This window comes from Polypterus senegalus, chromosome 14 (genome assembly GCF_016835505.1).
Source record: "Polypterus senegalus isolate Bchr_013 chromosome 14, ASM1683550v1, whole genome shotgun sequence".
NCBI lineage: Eukaryota > Metazoa > Chordata > Cladistia > Polypteriformes > Polypteridae > Polypterus > Polypterus senegalus.
Window position 1 is genome coordinate 6,316,764 of NC_053167.1, and position 23,621 is coordinate 6,340,384.

Sequence of the window (23,621 nt, forward strand, 5' to 3'; positions counted from 1 at the left end):
TGCATGTGTGCAAAAATGCTTTTAATTTTGAGATTTCAATTTAACTTCGTAATGAAAATAATAGTTGCAGTTCAGCTAGTCTTGTTTTGGAACACAGTCTGTTTTTGAACAAAAAATTCAATTAACCAGCCACTTTATCAAACTGTTCGGTAGAATACACCCAACACAGATGAGAGGTTTCCCCAATAATTGGTGAAACCTTCATCCACTGAATGTGGTGCGGATGCTGCAGTGATTAGGCTAGTCATAAAGAGTGGGCAGGGACATCTACTCAATTAACACTAGAATCCCTGAAGCCTGCGAAAATAATTGTAATGTTGGACCACCTTAAATTCCCTTGTACCTCGTCAGCAGCAAGCAGACTGCTATCCCATCTCCCACCGAGGCAGCTGAGGTCAAGTCAGATGCAAAATTCTCAAGAGTTGGGAGTAAGGTGTCTGGAATTGTATAGGGTAAATAATATATCGTTGTTGGGAATAAAATGATCTGTGTAGATGTAGGTTGGCAGGAAATGATAGGCAAGAAATGTTGAACACATAACTAAAACAGAAACTTTTTTCATGTTGTTGTATTAAATGACAAAATGTTGATGTAAAGTGTATAATGTGTGAAGGCTTTAGTCCAAATATCAAATAAACACTTTCACAAAAGGTATAATGAAACAAGTGAGCTTTTATTCAAGAATATAAGCGAAGAAAATTAAATTGTTCAATGTACATGTTGACTGTTGTATAGGTAATGACTGCTGCCTCATAATCAAGAGGGTGTAGGTCCTCCTCACATTTACCATTTTGAGCAGTGAGCTGCTATTGTTGTTGTTATTACAATATATAATAAAAACATACATTTGATTTGACTCCGTGACAACTGGTGTAAATGTATGGTAGTTGTAAAAGTTAGCGTTGAAGGGATAAAAGCAGACACACAAACGCGGCTCAATAATTTCTTTTTGGTGTCTTGTTGAGAAAACAGACATGGAAGTGTCTATGGTGGATGTTACTTTTCTGTCTTAAGTTTGCCAGTGAACATCCGGTCCTGTACATGTGCCGCCTTAAGCAGGGGGACCTTTCTGGCACTGCAAGATTTCAATCCATTTTGGCAAAGGGTGTTACCAATGGTGTTCTTGGCGACTGTGGTCATAACTGCCTTTAGATCATTAACAAGCTCTTCCTGTGCTCCCCTCACCTTTCTCATGATCATCCCCACTCCATGAAGCAAGATCTTGCATGCAGATCCAAACCGTGCTATTGATGGTCATTTTATATTTCTTCCATTTCCGAATAATCGCACCAACAGTTGTCACTTTCTCTCCAAGCTTCTTGCTGATGGTCTTGTAGCCTATTCCAGCCTTGTGCAGGTCTACAATCTTGTCCCTTTGACAGTCCTTTGTAGTTGTCCTTGGTGGGGGAGAGGTTGGAATGGAAGAAATTGCTTCTGTGGATAGGTGTGCTTTATACACATAAGTTGAGATCAGATGTATATGTAATTGATTGATTGGCTGTGTGCCCATGTGGCACACAGATTACAATATGTAGGAGCCAGAATTCTGTCTGGGTTGTAGGGGACCAAATACTTATTTTTCTCAATGATTTTGGTTGATATTCTGTCTCTCTCCATTAAAATAAAACTACCATAACAACTGGAGGCAAACTTACAAATTCAGCAGGGTATCGAGTACTTATTTCCCCCACTGTACCATAAATTTACACAGGATGTTACAGGCTCACATCAAATATATGTTTTTTTTTTTTTATACTGTAATAGTAACAATAATAGCAGCTCACTACTCAAATCCCAAAATACAGAGAAGACCCAGGATTTGAACCTATTACCTTGCCTTTGCTAAATGGTTGCTTATCTACTGTGCCATCTGCACAGATCCATGACAGGGGTAGTGTTTCCACTATGATAACTGGTTGAAAATGAACGTGCAAACACACATGTTTGCAAGCGTCTTTTATTTTATACCGACTGATAGTTGGGCTTTAGCAACATGTCAGTTGAGCAATTTCTTTTTCTTCTTATTCTTGAATAAAATCATAATGGTTTTGTTACACCTTTTGTGAAAGTGTTTCTTGGATATTTGGTCTTCACACATCCTACAATTCATGTCAAAATTATGCCATTATTACTATAACATATGAAAACATTTTCTGCTTTAGCCATGTGTTCAGCATTTCTTGCCTTGCATTTTCTTTTCCATTCTATATTTCCACAGATCTTTGTAGACATGGAACACACATGAAACGTATGTATTTCAGAACACCTTATTTCATTACGTATATAATTCCTTACAAACGCATCGCCAAATATATACTTCAACACAGACTTGAAATATGAGGATTGCTGCAGGGCGATACCTTCATCTGACTGAATTTGTAGCAGGCTTTGTTCTGGCAAACCACACATTTGATAAGGAGCTAAGCTACTTGCCATATGTCAAGAAAGTTTAAGGAGGTCAGAGACAATGAAAAAAATTTAAGCATCAAGGATTCTAATGTTAAGAAAATACAATTCAAATGAAATTTTTAGTCAAACAAATCGATTAATCATGGAAGCTATAAAAACATTTTTAATAAAACAGTAATTATCATTCAAGACAGAAGAGACTCCACAGATGTAAATACTTTGTGTAAGTTTTAGTAAAGCCGATAGATTTAAATTCTATATAATGAGTGTGGTGTAAAGATATGTAGATTTTTGAAAGCATGGACTTAATGGTTACCTTTTGTAGTCACCTGACTCATGATGCTGAATGAGTATATAACGTAGTCAAAAAGTAATTAATCAATACAGGTTATTTACCTTATCTTATGTAATCTTATTTTTTTTTAAATAATGTTTTTGAATAACAATACATTCTTCCCGATAAGTTTACAAATTGCTCGGCATATACCAGTTTTCATTTAACTAGTCAGTAAACACAGCATAAAAGATGAGTTGCATAGCTAAAATTTACTAAAAAAATTCTGCATTATTTGAAATTTACACGGGTGATAGGATAACTCTTCATGAAGAAATGAGTGAACAATCCTGTCTGAAAGGTTTTATTCTACTGACTAACTATGTTTTGAGTGCGGAAGCCTGTGCTGTACAGCCTGTCTCACCCTTTTTGACACTGTCTGTTGATCTTACAGGTTTCAGTGGTCCAACAAACACATCCTTAACACTACCTGTATATTGAAATTTATCAAAACTCTTTAAAATATCATTACAAGAAGACATATTAAACTTAATACAACATTTTCCTTCCACCTTATTTACAGATTTAAATTCAGGGTATAATGGTAAACAAATGACAAGGTTCTGACAAGTTGTCGCTGGCAATTAACTGCATTTAGCCTTCAACACTACCATATAATTATATAAAACTCCACTTTACTGACTCATCCTTCACACTCCCTGAAAATTGTCAGATCCTTTTGGCATTCTGAGCCTCACCTGACAAACTCATCAGTCGTTCCCTCTTCTCTCCCACTTTCTTACCCATGTGTCAACTTGTCAGTCATCTCAGTTGGATTATTTCACAGAGTGGAAGAAGGTTAGTGAGGTTTATTAAATTTAGTTAATATTTTTATATTTTAGAAGCACAGAAATGAAAAGTATTTGATGAATCAACAGTGCTGTTTACTGGATACATAATGGATTGCACACTTCCACCAAAAATAGTATGCTAAATAGAGGTCAGAAGAGTTTGCAGTTGTTCAAACTTAATTTAATTTTTACTATATAATCATGTGGTGACCCATTAGATTGGATTGCAGCCCACAGTTTAAGACATACTGGACCAGAGTAGTAGAATGACAATGATCGTTCTTAATGATTAGAAAAACGTTTTTGTTTAATTTTTGGGAAAATGAGTAAGAGACTGCGGTGCAAGGAGTTAAGGTGGTGTTACTGCTTGATTAAAATACATAACCTTTAAAATTAAGTTTTCCATAATGGTTAAATGTTTTGGTCTCTGTTAACAGTGTGCATGAAATGTCTTTAAATTTGTAGTAAAGAACAAGGCCCAACACCAGTGGAGAAAAAGAAGAAAGGAAAAAGGAAAAATGAGAACTCTCTGGACAATTTAGAATCTGATGAAGGACTCTCCCTGACTACAAATATCCCCAGTACAGAAGATACAAATGATTCTGTGGACGGACAGGTATTGTTGATCTAGCTAAACCTGGAAATTATAATCTAAATTAAGAACATATTTAATCTCTAGGTTGCCGTCCAAAGCAAGAGTTCTCAGTATTTTTACCATTATTTTTTTGTGTGTTCTGAACACATTTATATTTTGTTAAATGTATTGGCTTTAGTTGAATGTGTAATAACTTCAATCTACTGTGTAAATGTGACAGTAGAGTTCTTCAACCTCTCTTATGTCTGTATATTTAGCCATCATATGGCTGCAAGCCTATTGCTGACATATTTATTTTTATATTCCATTAAGAAGAGGCGATCAGGCAGACAAGTGAAGCGCAGGAAATATAATGAGGACCTGGACTTCAAAGTGGTCGATGATGATGGTGAGACAATTGCTGTGCTTGGAACAGGAAGGATGCCAGCACTTTCAACATCCACGCTAGCTTGGCAAGCAGAGGTAAGGAAAAATATGACAGTACGATAAATAATCCTTTATAGTATTTATTAATTCTTAAATTGGTGTTACAGTAAATGAGTAAGTGTGAGTTCTAGCCTTGGAGCATGTCAAATTACATGATTATAGTCACTAAATATTGTTGTCTTCGAGAAAGAGTAGTTTGTGGTGTATTTCATGATTCCCCCATGATTTTATATCACGGTTCTGTCTCTTTTATATTAAGCCTCGGAAACCAGTGGTGTAACAAGCCTTATGGGTGTATTACCCCAGAAACAAATGTCTTTTTGACTTTGATCTTGTATAAGTAAGCCACAACAGTGGTTTCTTCATGCTTTTTCCACTTAGAGCTATTGGTTTGCTTGCCAGGAATACCTTTAATGTATGCTGCTTATTCCTCTTGTCAAAGGTTACAACCCTGTAAGCACTGGCACAGACATACCTCTATGAATTATTGCCTTAATCTAAGCAGTGACAGACAAAATTCTAAGTATCACTTAACTATGGTCTTAAGTGTTAAAGCAAATCTCACACCGTGTATTAGGAACTTAACAAATAAGAACAGTTAAATATTTAACAGTACCTTCAAGACATTATACAACAGCCAAGGGAGACACAAGCATACAGCAGAACTTAAGATTCATTGCCCTTCTCTTCTACTCTTGTGTTCCCTGAATCGTCTGTTAATGGAAATAAGGAATGAAACCCCCAATAGGATAGGTCAGTTCCGAACGTTCTTTACGGCATAATGGTGAGAACCGCCAAAAAGATGATGATATTTTCGAAAGTTCATTACTTTGCATGTCGCAAAATGAAACATACTAAACGTTTAAGTACAGTGTAAAGGATGAGCATGGGAAATTTGGGCTTCCTATGTATATTGGAAGTCGCAGAAACGGTGAGGATGGGTTTCCCCTATCTATATATACAGTTTAGGGGGTTCCAACTATATGGAAAGTGGGTGAATTAGTGATGAGTCAGTGAGGGCTTTGCCTTTTATATGTATAGATTTGCTATTTCATCATGTTTTCTGTAGACAAAGGATGATTGAGGGGTTGAAATTCATGGAGTAATCAAGTTGCGCCCTTTTGTCATCCGATTGTTTTGTGGCGATTTATCTACTTGTGGGTTATTTTATGTTTTTTGGCTATTGTTAATTCAGACATCTAGTGGTGGATACAAGGCCAGTCTGCATTGCCTTGGCTTATCACATCATTGTATCAAGTGTGTTGAGTTCAGTTGCAATCTATGGTCATTCTTTTTTTATTTTATGAAATAACAGACAAATGTGCTGGCTCCAAGTTTGATGAACCTCTCCTCTGTTGGCACAGTACAGAACACTTGCTTTCCTTCTTTCCATGTATGTGCATTCCAGTAATGTTTGGATTACAAAGATGTGCTCAAAAGTCACTTTTTTACATTTTGAGCAAGAGACAGTCTCCCCTTTACCACACACAGGAGGACCTCTAAGTTGCTTCAAGCAATGCATTTATTGTGATATCAGCTGAACTTTGTTAGCCCCCACCCTGTGTACTGGACTGCTGGATGACCACACTCCACCCGCCCACAGTTCAAATCCTATTGGTCAAGCCATTTGTCCTGACATTCCTCCTACAGTGACGCTAAGGAGGTACTTCTGAGTGTGTCTTTGTAACTTAAGTGTTGCGCTTCACAGATGGTGTCCATTAGTTTCCACAGCACTGTGAAAATTGCTTCTTACTTCTTGTGGGCATTATATCCATTGCATTTCTGGTTGAGTGCTCATTGGCTGTTAACTCTTGCGCACACTAGAATCTACATCTACAGCTTGTGACTTGCTGTAAATTGTAGAATTATGACTGTCAATGGGATGTTACACTACACAGCTGATAGTCATGGACACACACTGCGAATGTTATTGAGTTGATGTGATTTTCTTAACATCATGTAAGTGGAATGTGTTTGATTAATCATGTAGGAGGCTTTTTAGTCTTGCTCTCTTACAAATGTATGCTCCATTTGAATAGAAATATTTAGGTTTATGTTTTCTCTTTTTCTGAGGCCTTGAACTCTTATTGCAATTTAGTATTTGCAGAGATGTGTATATTTTATTATGAGCAATACTTTTTTATTAGAACCTACATATTTTATAAAACTTCTTCAGTGGGATTCAAGTGTGTTCTGATTTCAAATGATGGTTTGCAGTGACTTACAAAGCAATTTTCATTGCAGGAACCCCCAGAAGATGAAGCTAACATAATCGAGAAGATCCTCTCTGTTCGTATTGTAAAAAAAGAGGTATTTTGCAGAGGCTAAATGTTAAATCATTGCAGTCTGTGTTTAATTTTATAAATTTTATGTGAATATACTGTGTTAATTCAGCTTTAAACATTGGAATGTCATGACACTTTTTTTAATAGTTTGTTACTAAGATTCAAGAAGTAATGGTGTGTTCAGATTGCTCAAATGCATCTTTACTGAGGGTTGCAAGTCAGTGATCACTTATTTTGTCCTAAACTTAAGATTATTAGAAATATTTGGTTTAACCCTATTGTTTTAATTCCAAGGATGATAACTTCAGTTCTGCTGTGCAAATATAATGTCATGACCATGCCCTTGAATATTTATTACTAATTATTTAGCCTGACCAACTCATAGGTGTATCTGTTTTAGACGTCGCCCATTGAGCTGCTGAATGAGACTGAAGAGTTTTATGTGAAGTACAGAAACTTGTAAGTATCTCAAAAAAGCATAATTGCACCATGTTAATATTATATAATTTGATTTATGTGATGTTATACTAAAGTAGTATTTTATGTGAATCATGCATTTTGATGATCTAAAAATTGTGTTTATATTTTTACCGCTAGCTAAATGTTTATTTAAATTCATTTTCGAATGTACGCACTATACATGTAAACTGGAAGTAAAAGTATCTTTGTCACAGAAATTCATAGTGTAGGATTACATTAAAATATTTTATACAAATGTCTCTTTTATTGTCTCTCTTGAGTGCTGTGTAAGTGCAGAAAGAATTTAAAATTTGTGAAAACTTTATTTATCCAGAATGTTAACTAAGAAAACTTAATGGGCATATGTATTATCACATTCTCAATGTGAATCTCTAAATTTAAAAAGGGGAACGTTTTAAATTCAGTTTTTATGCCGATTTAAACTAGGGCTATTGCTAATATATATAGGGAAATGTATAAGGAATCTGCTTAGAGTTAGATTCGGTTAGTTTCCGAGCAACTGCCAGATAGTGTAGTCTAATATACAGAGCAGTTTTTATATGAAGAGCTAAAGTCTATATCGGGTATTTTGCTTTTGAAATTTGGTATATGTGTTTGGTGATTACTGATTATATGATTGATTAAAAAGTATCAACATTATTTTATACATTCAGAAATTAGTAAAGTACAAGTCCTGTGTACAATAAAAACTATTTACTTCCACAAAATTCCCAGAAAAAACATACTTGATTTGAGATGTTACCTCAGTATTCTTTTGGTGCAATAATTCTTAAAAATCCTAATGCTTCTTTACTATCTTTTTAAAATCTCAACTTTGTGGCTTCTAGAGTTAGTAGAGTGTCTTAATTCCCAGAAAAGTCTGAATTGTATAAGTAGGTCAAAAAACATTAAGCATTTAAATTCAGTGTTGGTTGTTTTCTGCTACTTTGATTTAACTGGACACAAACTATTCACATTTAACTCTATACATTCCATTCATCAAAATGAAGGACAGATATTTCTCTGTCAGAATATTTACATCTGGAGAAGAAGTCATGTTTGTTGTGTACATTACAGCACAGTAAGTTGCAAAATCAATCACATTATGAAGTGGTAAAAAAAAATCTTTTTTCGGATTTTACTGTAACAATAACAATATTATAAAAATGCTTTACTAAAAAGTACTAGATATCAAATTGAAGGCAAAGCATTGCTCTTTCAGAATTTTTACATCTGGTGAAGGACCTATGCTGTGAAAAGAAATTGCAGCACAATAAATTCACTAAGTCCAACTTTTTTTACCAAATAAATGCAATTTTAGTGTTAATTTTCTTGCCAGTATTGGAATATACTTCTAAACACCACAAAGACAAACATAGAATGGATGGCTGGGAACAACTGGGAAAAGTTTATTAAAAAAAAATTATGAAATGCTAGCAACCATTTTTTTTTTGTTTTACTGTTTTGAAGCAGTAAAAAAATGTTTCACTGTCCTTCCTGTGTTCAAACAGATCACAATATAATGAATATGGTTACAAAAAAATACATCTTCTCCAGTGCAAGTGAAGGCCAGACCTTGTTCTTTCAGATTCTATATATCTGGAGATGGAATTATACAGAGTGCCCAAATTATAGCACAAGCAGTTGCCAAATTCAAAAATATCTTTACAAAATATTTTTTTTTTCCTAAAAATAACACTATCATCATTATGATTTATAATTTACCTTGTAGTGGTAAAAGTTTGAGAATATTTGAAATGATAAAAAATAATGTCCTGGGAATATCTTTTATTGCACACAGTTATTCTAAACCTAATTTCAAACTGACGTTTACAAAATCTGTTATAAACAATATAACAATTTACAATACAAAGTAATGTTTTATCAACCTGAAGAAGATATATACACACATATGTTTGTATGTACAGTATGAAGGTGTGTGTGCACGACAAGTACATCTTGGGCAGAAAGGTGGAATAACTTCGCTAGTAAAGAAAATGAGATATGCGCTATTGCTAGTTCTTTTGTGAAACTTGCAAAAATACTCAGCATTCCATCATGTCATCAGTGTGTAGGAAACATCATAAAATGTACTGTCCTGCAAAATTATGTTATTTTTTTTTTTTTGGTGATGATGTACCCAAAACAGTAAATGTAACAGGTACCACAAAATCCTTCAAGTCAGTTCTATGTCATAAAGTACTTCTGGCCCGATTTGCTGCACTAGAAATAAAATCATATGAATATTGGTAAAATGGCGGTTTACACAAACTGCTTTATTGCTTCATCACTGTCTAATAAAAGTGTTCTGCTTAAAAATCAGTTTAAAAGAACCATAAATAATTTGCTAAAACACTTTTCCAATACAATAAAAAGTGAAAATAAGAACAGATGAAAACTGATACTTAAACCAAATTGAACAGTGTAATCACGACCTTATGGTTGAAACGGAAAAGACAGAAGCTGAAATGCTAGCATAGAGTTAATAAAGTTGTTTTTCCTCTGTATCATCAAAGACAAGTGTTTTACTCTCCTGCATGTTTTTTCCCCTTTTGTTTGATCTGTTGATCTGACTAAGTCATTTGGGAACGTAGAAGAAGGCCCACAGTTGTCTGTATTTTCACTACACTTACACCCAACTGACATAGGGGTTTTAACGATCCAATATCTGCTAGTGGAATTCTCCATTGTGTTCATGACTACAGTCACATACAGAAACATGCTAGTTTCTATGTCTGCATTTTTAAAATAATTGTAGATCTATAAAATAATGCTGTTTGAGATTTTTGTTTTTTTTAACTTTTGATTAAAAAGTATCCTATCAGACTACCTATAGTTAACCTTCACCAGTTGCTTGCTTTGGATTTGATTAACCTGTATACAGTTAAACTGCTTAATAGTAATGCAGAGTAAAACATGACTATAAAGAAACTAATATATTTATTTCCTTTAAATGATTGATGTCCTCTAGGGATGTGAATAAAACCTGTTAAATATTTTAAAGATGAAAACTGTTTAGGAAGTAAGAAAAACTGGTTAGCACCTAAGATCCACACTGCCTCACGACAATCTGCTTTACAGAGAAACCAAAATTTCAATATATTTTTCTTGTCAAAATGCATATCAATAGTATAATTCAAAATTGCACAATTAATGAAGAATTATAATAGCAAAGTAGCCTCTCACAGGCCAGGTTAAGCTAGTTGAGGAACTTGTTTCAAGTCAGCCCATCTTATCTAAATACAGTTAAGTGCTTGAAGACTGTCACCTTTAATAACACAAGCATAGAAGTGATGGTAATAGTCAGGCAGCCAGCAAAGAAATGTTGAGGCTAAAATTCTAGATTGTGTAGTATGGACACACTAAGAAAAGGGCCCAATATTGTGAGCACAGTAAGAAATGTTTATGATCATAGCTGCTGTTGATATTAGTGAGCGCTTGCTGCTTTATTTATAACCATTGATGGCTTGGCTTGCAGCTGGGCTGATTTTCCTGCATATGGTTGAGTGGTATGCGGAACAGTAGGAAGATTTGCCCTTTACTTCTTTTTTAAATAAAATAAGAGTTTTTAAAATGTTACCTGTCTTTGTTCCTGACCAAGTTGTGACAGTTTCACGCTTCATTTTGTTAACAACAATAAGTGTCCATTAGCCTTTGAGTAATTTTCATGTTTAAGGACTTTCATTTTCTTTTATAGAGTAATGTGAATCAACACTTAATTTGACTGCATTCAAAACCTCTGCATAAAAAGGCACTGATGTTGTGGTGTGAGTTGTGATTTAAGAAAAGTATATTGAACAAGTTGTTTTGTTTCTCTAAAGCCAGTGTCACAGTATGCTATCCACTTTGTTTTTCATTGCACCATGTAAAATTTACTGAATGAGCGCCAATCTTTCAGCACAGTTAAGCTCACCCATTTTTCTGATAGCCAGCAGAGTGCTGCCTGACCTACCTAGTGCTTCAGTCTCCTCATTGCTACATTCTATGCATTATCCTGCTGGCTAAACATTCATTGGTTCTGAGGCTGCCCGGGCGCATGCCGCCAACTGCCTCCGACTGACTTAAGGTTATGTAAATGAAGGCTAAGACTCAAAATTGCTTGAAAGGTCATCTAATGTGATATAGGCTTTAGGGAGAATACTCCTTAAAAAATTAATCGTGAGTAGGGCTGTCAAATTAGCTAAAATATAAAGTTTTTTTTTTTTTTTAAATAAATATTTGTGGTAATGGCTGCACTAGTGGGTAGTGGCATTCAGAATAAAAAAACATTCGGCACTTGTGGACTCGTCTAGAAAAACGGGATTGCTGCAGTTTCAAGTCAGGATTGCACAATTTGTCTTCTTTTTTCTCCTTTACATATTCACCAGTGTTTTAATAAAGATGGCTTGAATATTTCTAATTACACCTCATTGTTTAGGCATCATGTGTAAAACCATCAGCCACGTGAAACTGTGACTAATTGTAGGACAAGACGTGTTAGGTGACGAAACTCTTAAAGTTGGGGTTTTAAAGCTTTGTAATCAAAGAAAAATGAAAATTGTGACAGTTGTTTTCCATTTACTTTAATAAAAAGGTTTTGGCATTAAACAGCGGTTTGGGTTCTCATATTCAAATCATTCAAATGTAAGCCAATCAGAACACCGATAAATGGTATTTTTTAGTAACATACCTAATCCCCATTAACATAATGTAAAAGTCCCTGTTTTGATCTCAGGTTTTGGCACCAACTGTTAGGGAAATACTCTGTAAATAAAGAAGAGTTAAATTCAATGATGGATATCCTTTATTTATACCAGACTGGTAAAGCCCTGCTATGTGAGCAGCCGAGATCTCTATGGCAAGACTGTAGGAATCTAACAGGTTCACATGTTTGCTATAATGTCTCATGTTTTGAGTGGTTCTCCTTTTGTTGAAGCACACTAACATTTCTGTTCAGTATTTACATTTATGCAAATTTGCCTTTTCCCACATTTCAGGTCTGTGCATTCTTTTTAGTAATAAATATTTGTAAGTGTAGCCTTCTCTTACAGAGGTCACTTCTTAATGTTTACTCTAATTGCAAAAGAGCTTGCATGTGCAGACTAAAAACTGGTGTGCTGTGCATTGGAACAAAGAGAGTGGCTAGCAGAACCTTCCTGTGCTTAAGCATAATATGTAAAACATGTTGAAATTTCAACATTCAAATTTTGAGCTGCAATAATTTGACATTAAATTCAGAATTGTTTGTAAATATTTGTTTCTGATTCCTTATACTAATCTTTTACTAAATGTCTTAGATTTTAACATTCTTAATGTCCACAGTAACAGATTTCATAGAGCATACCTATTTATTACTTTAACATCATTTATATTAAACAATATACTAACTGTACTGTTGAAAGAAAAATGTTTTTTTTTTTGTTCTTGTACAGGACTTTCTTACATTTCACAATTTAAAACACTAATAAAAAACATTGATTTAATGTTGCTTTTTTATACTTTACAATTATATCATGGTAACCATACTCCTCAGACATATATGTTTTTTTCAGTTCTTACCTTCACTGTAAATGGGCAACTCTTGAAGAACTTGAGAAAGATCCAAGAATACATCAGAAGATCAAACGCTTCCGAAATAAGCAAGCGCAAATGAAACACATATTTACTGAGGTATGATCTTTACTATGATTTATCATATAAAGTTTTGACATTCATTTTGAGTTTCAAATATATATGAATTTATATTTTAGTTTGAATATACAGTACAAGATTGAATCGAACATTCCAGGTTTCCTTCACATAATCTTTCATTACGGTATAGGAATAATGTGACATTATAGGTTTTTTTTTTTCATCCTGTTGTGTAACTTGGCCGTAAATTTACATATTGCTTCCATAAACAGTTTGTTAGGTTGTTTTTATTGTTGCTAACAAAATGAACAGGTTCTGAAGGTAAATTTATAATGCTAAAATAATTAAAATTAATTAAAATTTATTTATAATACAGAGGCATGCTTTAAATGCTTCTACAGCACAAACTGATATAATCAAAAAGAAACTGGAAAAGTCCATACTTCAAATAGTTGATTCCTTTCTACAGGTCATGAGCAGTATGGCAATTAAATTTTACTGCAGGAAAAAACAGTAGATATTTGTCATTTGTGATCAAATATTATTCACTGTTGTTAAAACAATTTTTGTTTCTTAAAGCTCTACTAATTTTAGTTATGCCACTATGACACTAAAACATGAGCCTTTACATGATTCACAGATGGGACCTTTAAATATACAAAATCGTCATACTATAATGACCAGTTGGTGATTTATCATCAATTTCACCACCACTACCGTTTATTATTATTATTACTGCAGTTGAGCAGCAGATGCCTTTATCCAAAGTGCATTGCAAAAAATACATATAGAATACATTCAAGTAGTAAGAAACAGACAGTTGCAGTTTATATTTCCAAGTCCCTCCTGGTGTCTTCCATTGGTGCATTTATTTTAATTACTGGGTTTCTTGTTTCTGCATTATATCTTTCAATTTTGTATTTATTCTATCTTGTAAGATTGTAATTCAAGTAGAATATGACGACATATACACAAGAAATACACCAAGCAGCCAGTTTATTATATAAAACTCTTTAATGGAAAATAAAGTGCTTTTTAACCAATTTTGGTTTAAATTTAATAGAATAGGCAAGGTGTATGTACTAAGCAATTGTGACTGTTTAATGGTTTTTATTGCCTGACGTAGTTTCACCATCTCAGAAATAAAAGTGCTGTTTGGATTTTCACACACTGAAATCTGTAGGATTTACAGAGAATAAATACATGTATAGATACAAATTTATTTGCCACCAGGAGGAAATTTGGCAATAGTTACTATTATTAAATCTATCAGAATTGCCACACATGCTCAAGTAAAAATTATTTTTATATGTCTGAGGGCATCTTTTAACATCTGATGCATAAGACCTTTAAGCAGTAAAAGATCATGATGGATTACTATAAAACCAAGTTAGAACAGCAAGATGAGCCTACAGTGGCCACTTGATCACCAAAACTGGACAATCTAAGTGTGGGAAAAATACCATTTTGTCTGTGGATTTTTGCTGCTAAGAGAACGTGTGTTCTTATACCAGTCTAAGTTTTAATCACTGATCAAACTCCACTCCCAAGACTAGCTCCAGGAATTAATCCTTTTATAGGTAATCCATGTAAGGTCCTATTTAGTAGGATGGTCATTTGTACATTATTTTTTGTATGTGATTATTTTTGTTTAGGGAATGTCACTGAACAAACGAGGTATAATCATTTCACTTGTATTCTCACAAATTTGTAAGAGGAGAAGAAAAGATAATGAGATTAATCATTTCTACAGATGATGAGCCCCATCTTTGTGAGGACATCTGACTTTGTTGGGAAACCACTTGGGAAAGAGGCCTTGTTTTAGAAGTCTGTTATAGGCTGCCCAGTATAGACAGTAATTTCAATTCACATCTTTTTAGCAATATTAAAAAAGCAAGTTTACAGAGGGATGATATAATCATGAAGGACTTTTACTACCCAGATATTAACTAGGCTAACCTTAAAAATAGCAGAGCACAAGAGCAGGAGTTTTTTGAAAATAATCTGAGACTGTTTTGTTTAACACACTAGATGTTAAAATATCAACATGAGGGTTTGGGGAAAGTGTGGTTAAGAGCCTGCCTAGATTTAGTAATTTGAAATAAGTATAGAATTGAGAATGTAGAGGTGGTTGAGTCACTGGAGTCAAGTAACCATAATATATCACAATTATCAGTGTTTTGGACGAGAACAGATTCAAAGACAGCAACTGTTAAGTTAACTTTTGATGCTGGGCAAATTTTAAACATATGCAGCAAAGTCTAAGGAGAATACTGGAGTAAGTGTTTAATTGTGGAGACATTTGAGGAGCAAGTGTAAAAATATTTTACTTATGATACAGGACAGGAACATAGCTAAATTAGGAATTAGTAGGAAATTAAAAAAAAAAAAAAGTACAGTGGGATAATAAACAGTTGAAAAAGAAGCTGCAAAGGAAAACTAATAACTCCAGTGTGAATTGTTGGGCGTATGAAAACATGAGGGCAACCGTTAAGAAGTATATTAGAGAAGCTAAAAGGCAGTTAGAGAGGAATATAGAAGATAAAGCAAAATATGACCCATACAGATTCTTTGAGTATTTTAATAGTAAAAGAACAGTGAGGAGGTACATCAATAAAATAGTTAAGGGAAGAAAAAAAAATGCAGACAATGAAATATCAACGTCCCGGCAGTAAAAGGGACTAATAAAGGAGGCACTAAGTGATTTAGAAATTGTAGTAGGTGAAGACCTGCTTAGATTAAATAGGCTAACATCAAACAAATCATAAGAACCATGTAATGTTCATCCTCAAGTTCTTGAAGATGTTAGTGAGTGCATATTTTTTAGGAAGTCGCTGAGCACTGGGGAAATTCCGAAGGAATGGGTAATGGCAAATATTATCCCATTATATAAAAAGGGGTGATCAGGCAGATTCAAGTAACTATAGCCCAGTAAGCTTAATGTATATCATGGGTAAGTTAATTGAAGGAATTGTTAAAGAAATGATTGAGCAACACATGGCAAGAACAGGAGTTTTATTAAACAGCATGGGTTCAGAAGAGGTGTTTTACCAACATGCTGGAATTCAAAGAGGAAGCAACAAAAGACTGTGATCAAAGTGTAGAATATGATATTATTTATCTTGACTTTCAGAAAGCATTTAATGAGTGTTGTGTGTAGATGGGTGAAAAATTGGCCCAGAAACATGAAGCAGAGGGTTATGGTATGAAGAACCCTATCAGAATTAGCTAATGCTAAGGCTGGTGTTCCACGGGGATCAATGCTAGCACCGCTACACACACACACACACACACACACACACGTATGTATGTATGTATGTATGTGTGTGTGTGTGTGTGTATGTATGTATGTATGTATGTATGTATGTATGTATAACTTTTTAAATATCCCAAAAGATTTTGCTCTCCATAAAAATATATCCTGTCAAAATTATACAAATTCCAATATGAACATGCTGCATAACAAAACCTGGAAATATAAATAAAATGTGTTCCTTTCAGCAATAACAAATCAAATCATTCAGTTGTCTTTGCTCATGTGGCATCTTTTTTGGCAACAAGTTCGTTTCTGTTTGGTGTGAGGTTCTGTGTTGTGGAGATTCTCAGGATGGATTGCAGGTGCTCATCAGTGAGGCGACTCCTGTGTGCTGTTTTGTTAGTCTTTATCACTGAGAAGAGCTTCTAACACAGATATGTGCTACCAAACATGCACAAGGTTCGAGCCGCGTAGACGGACTTTTTTTGTTCTTCAAAGTCACCAAAGCGCCGTGCAAACTCAGTGCGCTCAGTTTATCAGCAAAGTGCGTATTTGGGAACACCGTAGTGATGACTTGGTTCAACATTCCTTGGCAACAGGGAAAGTGGGGCAAGTTGCACTGGTGCATTTGTGTCTCCCATAAAAGCAGCTTCACTTGAAATCACTTTGTGATTGTGCATGGGTAAAAACGTCCGCTGAAGTGTCAGATTCTTATTTAATTCTTCTGCTTTCTGTATCTTCTGCATTGCATTCAGGTCTTTCAGGTTACCCTGATGTTTTGTCTCATAGTGCCGTCTTAAATTAAATTCTGTAATTACAGCCACATTAGCTCCACAAATGAGACACACGGGTTCAGTAAACATATACTCAGCCTCCCATCGGTTTTTAAAGGCTCTATTTTCAGAATCAACTTTTCTCTTCAGCATCGTGTGAGATAGCTTCGCAATAACTTGCAGCATCATAAGCTAGACTTGATTATATATATATATATATATATATATATATATATATATATATATATATATATATATATATATATATATATATATATATATATATATGGGTAACGGAGAGACTTGGACTGCATTTCAAGCTTGGGCAGATTTGTTGAAGATGAAAACACATTCATCTCCCAGACAGTGTTCAGAAGCCATTAAGAAGGCTAACAGAAAGTCTACATAGACCTCACCTGGAGTCCTGTGTACAGCTTTGGTCTCCAGGCTGCAAAAAGGACATAGCAGTGGTGGAAAAAGTTCAGAGAAGAGTGACTAGGCTGATTCCAGTGCTACAGTGCATGGGACAGTTATTAGGAATTAAAAGAGCTGAGACTTTTCAGTTTAAGCAAAACTAGTACAAGAGGAGACATGATTGAAGTGTTTAAATTGTGAAGGAAATTAGTAGAGTGGATCAAGACTGTTTCTTTAAAATGATTTCATTAAGAACATGGGGACACAGTTGGAAACTCATTAAATTTAAATTTCACACAAACATTAAGTTTTTCTTTACACAGAGAATTCTAGACACATGAAATAAGTTACCAAGTTGTCCGGTAGGCAGTAAGACTTTAGGGACTTTCAAAACCACACTTATTGTGATTTTGGAAGAATTAAATGGATAGGACTTGTGAGCTTTGTTAGGCTGAATGAGCCTGTCTTTATCTAGATTGTTCTTATGTTCTCTGTCAGGGAAAAAAACCAGAACTCATGCAAAAGGGTGAAAAATGCTAGCTAGATTTCATTGGATTAATCTTTTTGCACAGCAGTGTTTGATGGGACCAAAAGTTTTGATAAAAGCTGGTCTCTCTCCTACTCTAGGGTTGTCCCAGAAGAGAAGCACCAGGTGGATGTGGGGTTACTTTCAAGACACATGCTGAAAACTGGACAGTTGTTTTTATTCCAGTGGATGAAAATGGTACATAAAAGCAGCTTAAAATTAGACAAAGACTTTGACTGTTGTTGGAATGTATCCATTAAATAACTATTCAGACTTTTCATTATTTTAAGAGATATTCCTTCTGGTGTTTGAGGCGAGTACCATCTTCTGACTCTGTAGTTCTACATGGAAATGTCAGTGCTCATGTAGGGAATAATACAGGTACCTGGAGGAGTGTGGTTGGAAGAATGACATGCCTGACCTGAACCTGAATAATGAATTGGTACTGCAGTTCTGTACTAGTCATGGATTACATAGTGAACATCTTGTTCAAACCCAAGAATCCTCATAAGTATATCTGGTACCGTGGTCCATGAGTCAGTAACAGTTGTGCAGATCTGAGGCCATATGTTGTGTACAAGTAAGTAAAGTGAGGTGCTAAACAGGCTCAGATAAATAGAGTGTTCATTGAACTTGAATAAGTAGTGATGTATACATGGGAGTGACTGCATGATTTCTATTCAAAAATTATTTCAAATATGATTCTAAAGCCAATATAATAATGAAAACTATATCAGAAACACACCACTCATTTTCCATTGTCATTACTGAAAATAGAAACTAGCTTTTGCTTGCTGTGATGGATACTTAATGATCCTAGCATAAAGCCTCAGTAAATGAGGGATCATGGGCTCAAGAGAGAGCCAGAATAGGACGAGGTGCTGTGAAGAATTTTTAAATCAGCTGTTAATAGTAGTTGATCCAAAAGCATAGCAAGTGGTGTAGAAAAATATGTTTAAGAAGTAGTATTCTGTACAATTTGCTATTGGCAATACAAGCTAAATACTCCGAAATACCAACAGGCTTAACCTAGACGTCACGAGTCTTCAGATTATTTTGTGGATTGCCTTTTTTTTTTTTCTTTTTATATGACCACTAAACATTAGATATAATGTTTGCATTTGAATGATTATTTTTTTGGAGATATAGCATATCTGAAGTGCAAGTGTCAGTGAACTTAAGGTGATGCAAAGAAACTTTACATGAGAGGTTACAGCATCAAAAGTTGGCATCTATAAAGTTCAGAGCAGCAGTAAGTCAGTTTACATTTGAAGTGAAAGAATAACTCTCGTAAATTAGAAGGAATTTTCCATCCCTGAGTTGTCTTAGTGGGACGTTATCAATATAAGTATGCATTCAGTGATCTCATCTTGACACTTCATGTCATACAGCCTGTGAGAATTTCTTGCAACTTCACAACCTATTCATGTAATCCATAGTTGTAGTCCTCTTTGTAGTTAGGAGAATGGCTATTGTCTGACAGAATTAGGTTGGGCTTCTTTCTAATCTATTCGTAATAAAGTTCAGCTACAGATGTCTGCTACAAACCAATAATTTTACTGCTAGTTTTTGCAATGTTAACTACTAAAATATGAGGGTAATAGACCTGTTTAAAATATAGTAAAAAAAAAAAATATTGTACAAACGCAAAGAGCTCATACATTAGTAAATCTGTTTCTAATCAGAGACTTGCTTTTTATAGCTGCCATCTTTATTTCTCCAGCAAAAAAAAAAAAGAAATTCTTGGAAGTTTTTCCAAAACTACATTCTCTTTTCATGTTTTGTATTAGTAAAAGATTCTAGTCACTTACTGATTTACTTCCACCCATCATACAGTTCTGGAACTTTTTGTGTTTTATATCCACTCTATTTTATTTTTTTTTTTTTGCTGAATGAACTCCGGGGTCTAGTACTCTTTTTTTTTTTTTTAGTACTTGGAAAAAGCCATAAAATGTAAACAATGCTTAGTACAACTGCCAATGAGTAGTATCTTTGTATCCATAGTTTGACTGTAATCACTGTTTCTTTAATTTCTTTGTTTTTTGCTTCATTCAGGCAATTATTACTTGCAGGACTTATGAACAATGAAAGTAATAGTTTCTCAATACTCATTTTTAATTGTCAAAAGTGTGAATTGTATTCTTTAAATTTATAGGTGGTACTAAGGTGTCAGAGAATAATTACAAGAACATTGAGTTAGACAGAAGCATGAGCGCTCCCCTAATCTCCCTACCATACACTTGCCTTTAGAACAAATTGTCTTAATATCCACTACAGTACAGCAACTTGAATTATTACGAGTTTTTTATAAAAGATGCTAGAGTTTCAAAAGTTGTACAGGAAAGCTGTATTCTGTTATAAATGAGCTTGACTAGTTAGTCAAAGTTTGCCTCAAACTATGGGAAACTGAATGGCTATGGAATAGGAAGACAGTTGAAGTATAGAAAACACTTGGCTGTAAAGTTATCTCATAATGAAAATCTTAGTGAAGGTAAGCACATCAACAGTGTTAATTTTTGCTAGCAAGGGTCACCAATGCTATACTGAAATTTGTTAGAGGTTGCTTTAAACTTTGGTTGAAAGAACAGGTCTGTAGAGCAGAATATGCATAACATGCCAATTGTTGGGAGTCAAAGAAATAGAAAAGAATTAACATAAATCAGCAAGTTCATATAATAAGAAGCATAAACTACACATTTGTAATATGGATTCCTGAAATACTCTTCTCTTCATTATGGGCTAGTTTAACAAGTAAGAGACTATAGCTCATGTGAATATCCTTCAAATTGATTAAAGTTTTTTTTTTTTTAACTGATGAGTAATCCTTTCTTTAAAGATAATTATTAAAACTGGAATATTGATTTGCAGTTAATAAAGAAATAACCATTTGTAAGAACTACATTTTTCAAAAGTAAATAATTGATTACCTTAAAAAGATAAAACTCGCAGTCAGTGGAGCTTGTAGGTAGTGTATACTTAAGCATTTTCCATAAAATCCATTTACAATGCTATTTGTGCCTTAAATGATAATAATAATGTTCATTGTGTTACTGGCAGCCGGATGAAGATCTATTTAATCCTGACTACATTGAAGTGGACCGGGTTTTAGAAGTAGCCCACACAAAGGACACAGAGACTGGTGAGGTATGTGTGCACATTTGGTCCTGCTTATTAAGAAGTGATCAAAGTTTTCATTTTTGATAGATCATCTCTTTTTAGCTATAACCTTTACCTCTGTTACCACACCGATGCCACAAACTTGTTTTTATTACTTATATGTAATATACAGAGTCATTGAAATCCTTTTAAAGTCGGTATGTATTTTCCACCATTTTGTAGTCTAACAAAAGTACCTAATCCCAAACATTAAAATATTCCACTGCCTCTTCCATGCTTCCATTGTGCTCATGTGTGTCCTCTGACTACTTTGGAATGTTTCAGAGCTTGCATGTATTTCATGAATGTCAGAATGGAATCTTTGAGGTAACATTTTAAGTGATGGTTTAAATAGGGCATTTTTCCAAAGGATAACTAAGTGTAGGTAAAATGAGACATGGGAAAAATACTCTTAAAAACACATACAAAATGCACCTGTCTTAAACTAAGTACAAATAAAAATTGAGCACTTGCTAATAAGCAGCTTTTGAAATAATTTAATAAAATGAATTAAGTTATTGGAATATGGATGTTGGTAAAATTCATGTAGGAGATCTTAGTGCACTCTAATGTGATGAACTTCTTTCTGTCTTCCCTCATTCTTACTGCTGACTTTAAACATTTGAGAAAAAAAATCCTGTTTAGTCTCAGATCTTGAGATTGCATATGTAACATTTTAATCCTTTAACCAGGCATTTCAGAGAAGTCAGTTTTTTCCTCAAACTTACTCTCCCAAGATCATTAAATTGTAAAATGGCAAATATATATCCTGTTTTTTTTTTTTTTAAATTGATTGTAAAATGTATTTTTGTTTGTCTAAAATTACTCTTAACTTTTTCATACCTCACTGTATGACTGCTCAGTGTTATTGGATACAGTGACTAGGAAATGTTTCACTGAGGTTAATTTTATTTTTCATGGGGCATTTCCAAAAAATAGGTTATTTTATCTTGCAGCATTCACCAATTGCCTAGTCCTTCCACGGCCATGCAAAATCAGCCACAAAATGACAAAACACTTCACCATTAACATCAAAGTAGTACTTAAGTTGACTTTTAATACTGATATTAAGGGAATGCATCATTTTTATCAGAAATGCAATATGGATGAGTTTCACATGTATTGTGGAATTATAGGTCCTTCAATTATGTGTGTGACTTTGTTCAGAAAAAATAACCAAAGACTGGATGACTTCAGTTTCAACAGGGTAGTGCAAAGTTATTACTAATTTAGTAATCTGTGTCTAGCTGCACTTTATCTGTTCTTATACCTGACTCATTATTGTAAGAATGTTTTAATACTATGCAGTTGCTATAACCTCTCACTTTACCCCTATTTCACTCTGTAAGAAGAATATTCTTTATAGTTTTTGTCTAAATTAAGAGTCTTGTTCTTAATCTTCAATTGTGTTTTGTCTTACAGCTGAAGATATTCTTTTCATATAATGTTCCTAGCACAGACTTAATAATGTGCATAAGTTCAAGATAAATCCATTTGTAAATATAAATATAGGAAAGTTAATTATCTCCATTTAAAACATTAATTGCAGAGATGTTTTAATTATTGATTATATGTATTGGTCACTTCAGTAATGCATAATTTTATATTTGACTTCTAAAGTTCATAATGCAAGAACTTGTTTGACATCAATCCTATTACAAAAGAAATCAGATTCCCTTGTTAATATCTTGCAATAGTCAGGGTGTATTCCTATTACATAACATTTCAGTAACATTTTAATAACATGCATGATTTAGCATAATGACATCATTTTTATAGGAATTATTCTATTAGAGGCAATTCCACATTTTTCTCTGCAGTTGGGCACGTGTTGTTAAGGCAAATGATGGTTGTTCTGGGCATGTCCTTGGAGGTTGTGACCTAAGTACTGTGACACAATGGATAAAAAAGTCTTCTGGAGAAATCTTTTTCTAGCCGAGCTGTGGAGAAAAAAAAATTGTATTGCTTTCTAAAACTCTTAATGCATCTTTTGTTTATGTCCTTGATTTTGTATGCTGCTTTTGTATGCTGCTCTTTTTGTCCTTGATGCATTTTTTTTTTTTTTTTGATCTCCCAATTTTGATGTTTTGATTTATCCTAGTCAATCCAAATCTTCTCTACCCTGCAGATATAACAATATAACAAGCTTAACATAAACATCAGACAAAAGAGCGCCATATAGAGTCACTATCTCACTGAATAACTTGCTTTAAAAAATTTTTGAAAAAAAACACGCATGCCTCAAAAGGACCAATATATTTGATATGACCATGCATAAAGCCAAAGCAACATAAATAAAGTAGAATGCTGAAAGAGTGGAAGATGTCATGCACCACATGGATGCTCGTCTCAACCACACGTTCACAAATAACATTACTAGATTCAGCATAGGCTTAGGTAATATAATATTTAAAAATTTCCCGTTATTGTTAGACTTGTTGACATATCAAAGGTATAAATAAATTCTTACTGGCTTCTTATAAAGGCATACCGTTATCAAGAAGAGTACGGCTCAAAATAAATAAAATGTATAAGAAGAAAAGTCAGTCAGATATCAAGTTTACATTTTTGACAGTGTTAGTAATTT

At 34.0% G+C, this 23,621-nt stretch overlaps 1 protein-coding gene across 1 annotated transcript in view; it reads left to right on the top strand.

Annotated features, from left to right (window-relative positions):
* Positions 1-23,621, top strand: part of chd6 (chromodomain helicase DNA binding protein 6) — a 235,714-nt gene that overhangs the window by 106,605 nt on the left and 105,488 nt on the right. The window contains exons 5-10 of the mRNA XM_039735928.1: positions 4,000-4,150; positions 4,442-4,591; positions 6,800-6,865; positions 7,241-7,299; positions 12,831-12,948; positions 20,936-21,022. Of these exons, the coding sequence (XP_039591862.1) occupies positions 4,000-4,150; positions 4,442-4,591; positions 6,800-6,865; positions 7,241-7,299; positions 12,831-12,948; positions 20,936-21,022 (631 nt within the window). The remainder of the gene's footprint in view (positions 1-3,999; positions 4,151-4,441; positions 4,592-6,799; positions 6,866-7,240; positions 7,300-12,830; positions 12,949-20,935; positions 21,023-23,621) is intronic.